At 38.4% G+C, this 12,593-nt stretch overlaps 1 protein-coding gene across 1 annotated transcript in view; it reads right to left on the minus strand.

Moving 5' to 3' along the window:
• Positions 1-1,160: 1,160 nt before the first annotated feature.
• Positions 1,161-12,593, minus strand: part of LOC137296172 (pleckstrin-like) — a 31,075-nt gene continuing 19,642 nt past the window's right edge. The window contains exons 5-10 of the mRNA XM_067827878.1: positions 10,444-10,535; positions 9,328-9,500; positions 7,384-7,545; positions 6,811-6,900; positions 6,328-6,412; positions 1,161-5,616 (exon numbers count right to left, since the gene is read on the minus strand). Coding sequence (XP_067683979.1) covers positions 5,444-5,616; positions 6,328-6,412; positions 6,811-6,900; positions 7,384-7,545; positions 9,328-9,500; positions 10,444-10,535 — 775 coding nt within the window. The 3' untranslated portion in view covers positions 1,161-5,443. The remainder of the gene's footprint in view (positions 5,617-6,327; positions 6,413-6,810; positions 6,901-7,383; positions 7,546-9,327; positions 9,501-10,443; positions 10,536-12,593) is intronic.

Raw genomic sequence — 12,593 nt, forward strand, 5'->3', positions numbered from 1 at the left:
GGTCAAAAAACATAAAATATGTTTACACATAAATCAGTTGTTCATAGATTATTGTTCAGATCACAAAGTAGTTATCTTTAAGACCAGCACACCACATTGGGGTGGTGGGGTAGCCCAATGGTCAGAGCGTTCGCTCATCACGCCGATGGCCCAGACTTGATTCCCCACATGGGTACATTGTCCGAAGCCCAATTCTGGTGTCACCCGCTGTGATATTGCTGAAGTATTGCCAAAAGCAGCATCAAACTAAACACACTGACTCACTACTGACATATCACACAGCAAAAGAAAGTATGACAAAGCTCTCAATCTATAGCAGTTATTATTGTTTTTACCATGCAAGGATGCTGTCAATAAGAAAAGTGATTGTATGTACGAAAGCAGGTGACACTGACAAACTGCTAAGATACACTAACAACAGTGAAATTTCATTAAAGCAGACAATGCCATTCCATGGAGAATTTCCTGATAAACACACCAGGAGAATGTTTATGTGTGTTTACATTCTCAACAGTAGCTGTCTGGAAGGCAGCTTTCCAGAAAAATGGTCTGGATTAACAAAGTTTCTCTTTATAAAGTAGATACACTTGAGAAGGAGGAATTCAGAGTAAAGCTATGATATGGAATGATCATGAATAGGATTAATAAGGGTGTTAATTGAATTAAAAGTCGTCATTCATCTGAGAGCAGTTATGACAAGACTAGGTGACAGTTCTTAAAGGAGGACAACACTCCATTCACTTGGCTCTCCCAGCTAGACTGATTCAAGTCACCCAAAACCTATAATTGTATGCTCTGGTGATTTAGTGATTTATCTGACAATTACCAGAAACTACCAATTACCATTTTATACAAATTCTAAAGGTCAGATTAGGACCTATGTTTATGTAGGTGATCAGACAATCTACACTCATATATGGTAACAATTACCTTACACTCACACACACATATAGCATGTCGGACACGTCTCACTAATTACATGGGCCAAAGATTTATCTCAGAGTTCTAACTATACAACCCTTTGCTGGTGAAACGGAAAAAAATAGTTTCCTTTCATTGACATTGGTATTTGTTTAAAAATTTAATCACATAAATCTATCAGTATTTATTTCAGATTTTAAAAAAATGTAAAACTAAATACTAAAGACCTCCTTCTTTACTTTTCTTTTTATCAATGAAACACAAATTATCTCTGCAAAGTTATAACTGAGGCTATAACAGAATTAACATGAAACGAAATATATTCCATTCCAATTTTGAAATTCTGACCTCCAGATTGGCTGAATACTGACTTCAGACCCAATCTGTATAAATTACAATGTCCCAGTCGACACTTGACATGGGATCCAGGAACGAAAATAATGTCCTCCTTTGACATTATGATCCTACAGATAGACAAATTCACGTCACAAATTTACTTCATACATCACAAATTTACGAAACCGTAAAAAAGACAGTGGGATAGAGTAAAAATACAATGTACAATAATGTACAATGTCCACAGTTACAACATATATTAAATGAACACTGAAAAAAGACCAATAGTAGAAGTACCAAATGGTATTAAAAAGTGTTGCTAAGCAACACTCATATACATCATTATATGATCAAACTATTGATCACATGAAATCTATACAATTGATTCACTTGAGTATTTCTAAAGAATAATCCAAAACAGAATTCCAGTCTGTGTGCTCATGGAAGTGAGTTTTTCTGCTGCCTGCGACATTTTTGCCACGTTGGATGTGAAGGATGACTGACCGCTAACAATGGCAAGTTTGGCAGTTAGATGAACACGGCAGTGACACTGATGATAGTTGTCAGACTTTGGTGTATGATATAATACAGTTATTAACTAACAAAGTCTATGACGTGAAGGCACATATCAGTGGGAGGGTATAGTGTTCACTGCTAAATCAACTTCAAACATTTCAGCTGTTTATGAAACGTGATAAAGTGAGTGAAAAATATTCAATGGGCATGAAACAGTAATCTGTAATTGTTGAGCATAATTCATCTTTTTTCAGGACAGCTTCCATAAATCTGTAAAATTTATATATACTCATGGAAACAAACAAGGGAACACGTGGAAGTACAAGTATTCCTTTGTTATTTCCAAGTTTCTTCACAAGGTATGCATTGTACTGTGGGGGAAATTCTGAAGATGAGTAAAGGAACACTCTTACTTTCATGTGTTCAATATTTGCTTTCATGGGTATATACAAAAGTGTAAAATCAGAACCAAAATCTGATCAGATCATAGCAGTTGTAAACATTCTAATTTTGTTCGATTTACAGATGTTCATAATCTTACATGATGATATAAAAATTGCATCATGAGATCGATTGATCAAGGAAAATGTCATCAGATGTATGCAATGTCTGAGCAGATTATTGGTGTTCTTGGATGGAGTTTAGATGGAGTATAAATTGAGCTTAACAAGCTATTCGAGCGCTGATACTTGCTCAGTTGGTGCCTTGTGAATTCTGTTTGGATCACTAGCCATAAAATATGTACAAGAAAAATGTCATTCTTTAACACAGAATCAAGACACCTTTTGAAACGCTGGATAAAAGTGACCCTTACATTTACTGCTATCAAAACTTTTATCTGTGACAAGACAAAAACTCAAACCTAAATTTAAATGAAACCCATATTCCAAACTGAAACAAAAACAAACATGCAGAAAACAATGACCTCTTTAACACAACAAGTATTAGTTGCATTACACTGAAAATTCCATATTTCTTCATTCAATCAAGGTACAAATTTAACCAACAACACCTTGAACAAAGATAAAATTCTATCCTTTCAATACAATATTAGAATCAGGTACATCAACAGTTTAAAACAACTGGTCAGAATCACTTGCTTACACGAACAACACTGTCCCTGGATATAATAAATATACCTGCAATACTTCCACAGATTAACAGTATAAAATTGACTTCACAAGTACAGGCCCTAAACCTCTTGTTTTGACGGTATAGTTGCCAGGGCTGCATTCTACAAGCATTTTGGTGAAAATGTGATTGTAACTCACACACCTTATCACAGGCTTACAAGGTCACCTTGAGCTCTGTTCAATCTTCGTGCAATCTTAGCGTAATCTTAGTGCAATCTTAGCGGTAAGGTGATTGTAATTCATATACTTAAGCACAGACTTACGGCTGTCATAGTGCAAAGTTTGCCTTATAGGACACAAGTGCTTCGATCCCTTTGTGGAATGGGATACAGGGGTAAGGTGTACATGATTTTAACTGTTTGGAACATTTACCACGCTTGTGGTGTCACATTATGAACATCACTACAATATATTGTTGATGAAAACAGCATAATTGCCTAATGTGCTCACCTGACAGGTAGAAACATTAACAATGCCATTAGGCATACCAAGCTGTCAAAGATGAAATACGAGGAATTTTTAATCCAATAACACAAGATGTCATCATGGTAAAATTATGTACCATTTACCAACATTGTCACAACAAAGCACCATTTACAAGCAGATGTTGCAGAGTAAGTGAAGGGAATATAAAATATTTAGATCAATGACCAAGGTATATCAAGCCTCATAAATCACAGTCCCAATACTGTTCTGGGATATTAAGTTAATCTTCAAATTATTTATTGTTATACTTAACATTGTTGTATGTTCACATAATCATAATCCTTTCTCACATGACAGTTTGCAGCCGTTCATTCTGATTTCAACATACAGGTTATACATAATCAGCGAGCAATACAGCAGCTGGCCTGCTGGTCACTGGCTAGTAAAAATCCAGTCAGGCCAGTAAATTTCTAGAGTCATTGGCCTAACTGACTATTGAATATTTTAATTTATCCCTCTCTCTGACTTGCTAATTTATAATACACCTTTAAATCATGCAAGATTGTGGCCTGATAAATGATGATTTTTAACCTCTCTGTAATATTTCTCTACCATCAAATTTTGGGCCAGTGAATTATTTTGTGGGCTAGCAACTATAAGGAATAACTAATCTGCCATGCTAGCAAAACTGGGGAACTATTTATCACACTGCATATAATGCTTGATGGTGCTTGCCTGTGAAACACATTGTATAGGGCCCAGTGTAGACGGTTAAGCATGATACAGTTTGCCAGTGACTTCAATTCAACAAGATAAACCTTTCTGGGCTACAAGGGACTCTTGGGAAGGTTCCTGTATCCCTATGCCTTCATCAAATATTGCAAACACTCCAAGGATATGTATACACCATAGGCAGAACCCCAGAACCCATCAGGGTTGCGCCAATGAACACTTTATGCTTCCATCATGGCTCCTTAATGCTGTAAGCATGCAGTAATGGAATCAAGGATGGTTCCAATTAGAAGGAAGAGTTCAGGCCAATGGGAACTTGCTTTGGCCCTTGCATGACGGGTGTACTAGCCTTGAGGTTGTCGCCTCTACATATTGCTTTAATGTCTGGCAATGGTGAGTTTATTTTCAAGTCTTTCAATTAGAAGTCATTCACAAAGCAGGGAAAATTTAGGAAGGACAATTTCTTTATCAAAAGAAACACCTAAGCATGAATATACTCCTAAGTGTTGGGTTTGTTATAATAAAAAGGTTGACAGCAACAACTATTCCCTGTCTAGGTACATTTGATTTCCAGGAGATATCAATGGCCTCATTTAAACACCTCACTTAAACATACACATCATCACTCTTCTGCGGCAAAGTGATCATACGTTTTCAAGGATGATGGGCAAATGTGTAAGTTATGTATCAGCCGTGATTGTAGCTGAGACTACAAGTTACTCACTCACTCTCTCTCACCTACTCACTCATCCATCCACCCACCCACACGCCCTATCAGGAGATTACAGGGTGACAGATGCTAGCTTCAGATTGGAGAGATTTCCTTGCGTCTGGTTATGGCAGCTTTCAGTTCCAATAATTTTTTTTTTTCATGATTGTCGTGATGATATTCGTGTTAATAACAAACATTAGAACTGGTAACGGATTAATATCACTTCAGTTATTACATGATTTCAAACAAGTGATATGGTCTGTATTCTCCAATGATTACTTGGGGTGAAAACTCACAAATAAATGTAATATTCATACACTTGCACTAAGTTTGACATTAACACAACCACTTTCTTCTGCATTAACGTACGTTCCTCAGCATTCAGTGTAAGTTAATTTCTCACAATCTCTTCTCATCAGTAGAAGAAACAAAGAAACACTTTCGTCATTCTAACAATTTCATTTCCAACTACTGTTATTTTCAACAAATTGACAAACCCTGTTAATAAAGCTAAAATGGCTCAAAAGTTTTCAATAAATATTTCACAATTCATCTTGAGCCGTGCTTCAAATATGGCCTTCATTTGTGGGAACCCTGCCAAAGAGCATCTCATGTTTGCCTCCTTTGGAAGAAACATTTTTGGATGACCCAGGATGAACAGACTATCCTACTCAGGGCCTCGATCTTCGGTCAGAGGTTTCGGTGATGCCGTGAGTTGCTGGAGGATGGTGAGCCACTCAAACTTCTCTTGCTCGTCTTTCGTCTGAAGAGTGACACACTTTCCTTTGCGATCCTTCAGACATAACCGATATCTCACACTCTTAGCCTTGGTCCCCATGCCTGGAACATGAAGACACACAGTGGAAGCAGTATCATGTGAGTGTGAGTTTAAATGTGCTGGCTAACTGGGTTACATCGCAGACTTTGTGTGCAGGTGATCAGGTTTTGACTCTGAGAATGTCAAAATCGATTCCCAGATGGGCCTCAACCCCTCAAAAAGTAGAACCTGAACTTTAGTAATCAAAATTATAATATGTTTTTTGTCCACTTTCTAAATGAGACTGGGTATTCAAGTCAGAATTTGTTTGTTTGTTTGTCAACACTGCACTGGGCTGTTTTCCTGTGGTGATGACCTCTAAATAACTAGAGATGCCAAACCCAAACTGGTGCACTTAGGAATCTGAGCTACCTAAGATTGAAAAAATTCATAATTTCCTCAACAAATTAGGAAGCCCTACGAATTGCTACACTCAAGGAATGCAACCTTACATGTAGAGCTCCTTTCACAACTGAAACCGGTTTGCAGTACTCGGCAGCAGTGGAATACTAAGTGAATAAAATAAACAGTGCAAGAAATTTATCAAACAGCCTACTCAACTTATGGAATACTTTCTTTGTGTATACAGTTTGATAAGTTACTGCTAGCCTTACACTTTCAACTTCCACTTCAAAGTCTACATTGGTCAAGCTTCCTGTAATTGACATCAGCAAAGTAATGCACTCCTGGTTACTCTTGTACAGAGTATGTCTTCTACACTGATGCACACTCACCTTTATTTGTGGCTGGCTTCACAGTTTCCGTGACGACACAGTTATCAAGACTCAACATCTTACTGTTGATCTGATTTTCACAACCCTGAAAATCCAAAAACATGACTATGAACAAGAAGATCTCAGATACCACACCTGAGATGTGGTCTGTGTTAAAATGAGTTAAAACTAAACTCTGGTAGTAGCCTAATACTGATCCATGCACCCAGTGTGAATGGCTACCTACATGTTATTCAAGTTAGGAGAGTGAGTGAGTTTGGTTTTACGCTGCTTGTAACAATATTCAAGCAATAACAAAACAGGGGACAGCATAAATTGGCTTCTACCTGTCTGGGTCGATGGCACAAGACTGTGACGTATGAACACGATGTTTCACTGTAGCAGATATGAAATGATGAACTGCATGAAGGTATGAAAGAACATTTCACCTTTTGACATTGTAGGTAGAGATAGAGATAGAATGAAATCATGAGTCCCACATACCTCTGTATAAGATGCCTTGTGGTAGTGTAGTGAAGAGGGGTTCTCTCTCAGGGAAGCTCTCACAAGTCTCCAGCCCTTCCGCAGGTTCTTCTGCATCAACATCAACATCATCATCATCATAATAATCATCATTATCATCAATATCATCAATATGATAATCAATGAGCGAGTATACTTTAGGCAATATTCCAGCCATAACACAGCCGGCGACACCAGAAATTTGCTTCTCACATTGTACCCAAGTGGGGAATCGAAACCGGGTCTTCCACGTGATGAGCCAATGCTTTAACCATTAGTTACCCTACCTCACCACCAATGCACAGACAGACCAAGTGTATGTTGTTCTCTCATCCAAGGATACACTTTAAAACAAAGCATTTCAAGTTAACCCTGATGCCAGTCAGTTTCCAATAATATTTATCTTAGGAAGTGTTTTATAAGATGAATACTAGTGTTGGTATCAATCCCTTTCTGAACAAGGTAATGAGTTTTAGTTTAGTTGTAGTCATCACTACAATGAGAATCATCACTAACGATATTTTCTCATCATGTCGATATCAACAGTATAAATACCTTTTTCATTAGGAAGGACTCCTTCACAAGCTTTCCCTTCTTAACCTTTTCAACTTTGACCTCTTCTCTCTCGCCCTCATCCTCATCCTCATCAGAAGAGCTGGAGTCCTCATCAGTGCTGTCATAGAAACTGTTCCGTTTTATCCCCAGGTTGATGGACGTCTAAAATGAGTGAGGAATCTTGTGTGAAATGTGCCACAATTCACAACCGTTTCTTCATACAACTGTTTGCTATCTGCATCATACAGTCATCCTTCGCAATGACACTGTGATACAAACTCAGGGGGTAGTTTGTATTGATACAGTCTGTCCTGCACTGGAGATATTGCAATACAACAAAAATATACTATGTGTGATTCGAAGGCATTTGATTGGCTAACCAAATATTTCTGTTGTAGTTACACTGTCACTCTGAACAAACTGTTCATGTGCTGTTTCTCAACAGTTAGCTCTGTGTCAATGACAAAAAAAATCTCTGAGAAGTTACTGATACTGTTAACATATAAATCTATATCATTAATACATTGCATTTTCAGTTTAGGTGTTGGAAGTAGAAAAGAATTATAGATATACAGTACATAGTTATTGAATTACCAATGCATAAAATGGAACTGGGATTGGTAACTTCATACTTTTATGTCAAATACACACCATTACCAAAGACAAAGGAAAAAAACACAAATGTTACAAATTCCTCATCGCAAAAGGTAGCATTAGACAACCTGGTCTCTGTGCAGTTTCATGACAGAATGCCTAGTACTCTGTCAAGATATTGTCCTGACAAACACAACATTAAGAACACAGATAAAATCAACCTTACTGACAAAACATAAATTCTTGACAACCCAAATAGCACAAGGCACCATAAGTTGCTCCAGAAACGAAATTGACCCCCCTTCCCTTTTCTGACAAATTGTTTCCATGGAAATGGAGAAAAACAGAAATGCTAAAAAACTGTTCACCACAAAAGACACTATTTTAGGTTCTGTTTGAAACTACCAATTATTGTTGCATAATATTGTAGGGTTTCTTAGTTACTCTCCAGAAATGAAAAGAATGGACAAATTGATGAGGCATCGTCCATATTACCCCACATACATGCTGGGGGTATAAAACCAATACCAGTCTTGGAATATACCAAAGGTAAGCATAGACTGATTCAGGATATGGTCCATTTCCTGAACAGTATGACTGCAACAATTCACCAAGACCTCAATCAGATTTGTTTTTCGATATTGGAACCTTGATTCAATCATTTTCAATTCGATTCTTCATGTAAGTAAAAACTTCAGATTTCATTTAACCCTTGGCCTTTTTTAATCGTGAAATCTATCCTCAACCAATGTCTACTAACAACCATTCTCATTGGATGATTAGAACACCAACCAATGTTTTGCTTTATTCCAGTACCAGAAACTGTCTGAGATGGAGTCAAAATTATGTTCTGGCTGGCTGGAAACAATTGACAAAGGTATTAAAACATCAAATCAAAAATAGTGATACTGGTTATCGCAAATCGAAACTGAGATGAGTTTTGATATATCAAACTGAATCAACGCAGCCCTACTGACCAATGAAGTATATCAATGAAACTGATAGCAAAGAACACTGGTAAACATCTGTGAACCATCCCGCTCCATACCACATGACAGTTATAGAACATGTACCTTAATCTGAACACGTGGCATTCCAGAACACAGCCTAGTGTGTGAAATAAACCTGACGTTTCCATTAAACAAAGTCATGTTCCAGGTGTTAAGATACCATATAAGTGAAAGTGTTTAGCTTATAGCAATATTTCAGCAATATCACAGCGGCTACACCAGAAATGGCCTTCACACCTTGTCGCCATGTGGGGAATCGAACTCGGGTCTTCAGGGGAGGAGCAAATGCTTTAACCACTAGGCTACCCCACTGTCCAGATGCTACATAAAAGATACTCACAAATCGATACAGTTTCTCTCCATCATTGAACTTTGGGCTGACACCACTGCTGCCATCATGGAGGTCAACCTCTTGTAGATGGCCTAGTTTCAGCAAGGTCTGTGCCATGGCTGATCCATTCTCACGATTACGAACAATGGACCAACGCATGAGCCAGTCCACAACGTCACTCCCTGAGAAAAGATGCAGACTGTATAAGTATGACAAATGGAAATATTGGTTGATCTGTCTGTATGAAACTTGTGACATTCATGCATACGGGACTGAAATTCATCCTTATAGTCCTCTCCAAAAGATAGGACTCATAGTCCCAGCAGCTTAGCAAGCAGAGAAGAGAATGACCACCAATGATTATCAAGATCACCCACAAGACTGACTGTATTTTTGTAATTCCTGTGCTAGCTGTATGTACAGAACGATGTCTTGAAGGGCCAGCACATCTCTAAGTGGCTCTCAGCTGGGGGATATAATGACATGTTACAAACGAATGCCCCTACTCCAATAATCGCCCACTTCTTGAAAGTGCTTGTGCAAACAACAAAACTGATTGGCACGTCAAATTGCGACCAGACAGGATTATAACTTGTTAAAATTGACATTGTGTGTAAATAGGTAGGTACAGAACTTAATAATGACTAAGGGCAAAATAATTTGAAATATTAGGAACCGTTCATAATTTGAACGATGAGGATTTTTATATTTTTTCTGTACGAAACAGCTGACCTCCCCCCACCAATATTCTGTGGACAAAATGAATGACCCTCCCTGAAAATGTAAAGTGGTGCTGTGTGGGTCCTAGTCACAAATCACGTGCTTAACGTTGGTCGCAGACAGTCCGTAACTGGGTGACCATGTCTGGCAGCTTGACTCCTGAGAGTTTCTAGGATGTCAGTTCTACCCAACAACCAAACACATGTGATCTCACCCTAGGTTAGTGAGTTCATTAATAAACTGCCTCTGATGACCCAGCAGTGAATAGTTACCCAATGGGACAAGTCTGTTCAACTTCTAGTGCCTCACTCATTTTGGGATATCCAAGGTGTGTTAGTACCCTGAGTATGCACAAGTGCGTAAAAACAGGCCCTTTCTAATTATCATCACCATTATTTTTGCTACCTTTAAAACAGTTCTTGTAGACCTCTCCTCCCCGAAGATGTGCGCTGGTGTTGACTCCCGCATCTGGATCCTGGATGGCACCAATGATCTCACTGAAACACAACCATCCAGGTGATTAGGTGCATCTGAGGGTGCAGTTTCGAAATCCCAGATGGGACTCAACCTACAAAGTACTAGAGTTTGTACTTTACTTAGAATATATAATCCCAAATATGACACTTGTTTGTAACCATCCGGTCACGCAGTGTGTGTGTAATTATGTAGGAATGGTTTTTGTTAGTTATGTTCTTGAATGTTATCCCTGGTAATGACACACAATCGCCATAGATACCAAACAAGTCCAGGTGATCCAATACAGTTGTTGCCCGTAATGAAAAGCTACAGAAACATGGGGATGATTTTGTAATAAAGGTCTCCATAAGGATTGAAAAGAAGTCCCCTTACAAATATTTAGTAACTAAGCAGGGCTCTACGGACATAATTTTATTTAGTTGACCTTTGACTAGCAATTTTTTTCTTTTACTAGCCAAATAGAAAATTTACTAGCCAGACACATGTGGTGGTATTACACCTAGTATTTTGTGAATAAACTACTACAGTTCCAAACAACGTTTTGTTTTATTTCCTCACTCTGTACAGTGATTCAAAAACAAACTATTTCAAAAGAAATATGCCATCTGGAAGCTACTTTATGAGGTATCAACACACATAGTAACTGGCTTACTTTGAGTTAACTATTAACATTGAACATATTACATCATAATGATAAGAAAAATGATTGCTTTAGCAGGACTGGGTATTCCGGATCTGAAGCTTCAGAATGACATCCTGTTTCAGAAAAATTTTAACGTTGTCAAGTGTCACTGTATCAAAGAAACTTCAATTAAATGCAGACATATTTAACTACTGACTAAAGTTTCCTGCTTTTCTATAACTGCCACTGAGGACTCAGATTTTGTCTTCACACTTTGGTTTCACAGTCACAATGTTCTTTGACCAATCTGTTTGTCCAGGGCCACCAGCAATCCTTCTCTTGCCATTAGACATCCATTTATTAACGGACTTCTCTGGGTTAAACTCAGCAAGTTCAGGGCCTTCTGATGAAATCAAAATCAAATCAGACAGTCTTTGCACAGACAAGCAGCTCCTAACATCACTTTTAATTCTTTTCTGAGCTGAGAAAGCCCGTTCACATTCAGCAGAGCTAATCGGCAGGGTTAACATGATCCTCACAATATGAAGTATATTGCAGAAATCTGTTTTGTATGGATCCTTGCTGAGTAGGATTTGCCAGAGATCAGAGTAAGATTTATCCTTGAAGGTGTTTGCCACGAAGACTTTCATCTGCCTCCACTCTGTCTGAAATGCCTCCACATTGCATCCAGCAGAGACAAGGGGGACTCTGAACCAATCACACAGAACATCTATTTCATGATTTCCAAAGTGTACAAGTTCCCGTTTACTCTCTGGCCAGGTGTCATGATTAAACACCTTGAAGCTCTTCACAGCGCCTTGGGCCCCTTCATTTGTATTTGAACCAAGCAGATTCTCAAACCTGGACTCCAACTCCTTGATGGTGATGTCAACGGTAGATGCAACATGTTTGTTCAGTTCTTCTTTGGCCACACCAACACTACCAGTCATTTCAATGCCTTGAAATTTGATTGGACCCGGGAGATTTTCTTGGCTTTCAATACACAGCCCAAATTTCTCGTACAGTCCCCCTGGAATGTAATCCTGTTTCATGCTTGTGATAGTTTCCAGACAATCCTGGATGGATGCAACTGCTGTAGGAAGAATCAGAGTACTAGACTGTAGTTTCAGGCTCAACAAAGCCACCTCACCAAAGAGATCAGACATGAAATGACAAAACCCTGTGAACACCAAATCTTTCATTTGTTTGTGTATTTTCTTTCCTCTTCCTGCAATATCTGCATTAGATGATGATGCAGCCAGACTTTCCATATGTGTATAGACTGCTGTATACTGTCCATGACCTGTGGCCAAATCTTCATCTTTCTTTCCTTGTAGAAAGACCCTCATTGCCCTGTCTAAGTGGGGAACCCATCTGGTACCCTTCACTGGGGCTGGTGAATATATCCTGGCTTCAAGTTCCTCTCCTATCATCTTGAGTTCTCTTTTGCTTTTGG

This window comes from Haliotis asinina, chromosome 9, assembly GCF_037392515.1.
Source record: "Haliotis asinina isolate JCU_RB_2024 chromosome 9, JCU_Hal_asi_v2, whole genome shotgun sequence".
Classification (NCBI taxonomy): Eukaryota; Metazoa; Mollusca; class Gastropoda; order Lepetellida; family Haliotidae; genus Haliotis; species Haliotis asinina.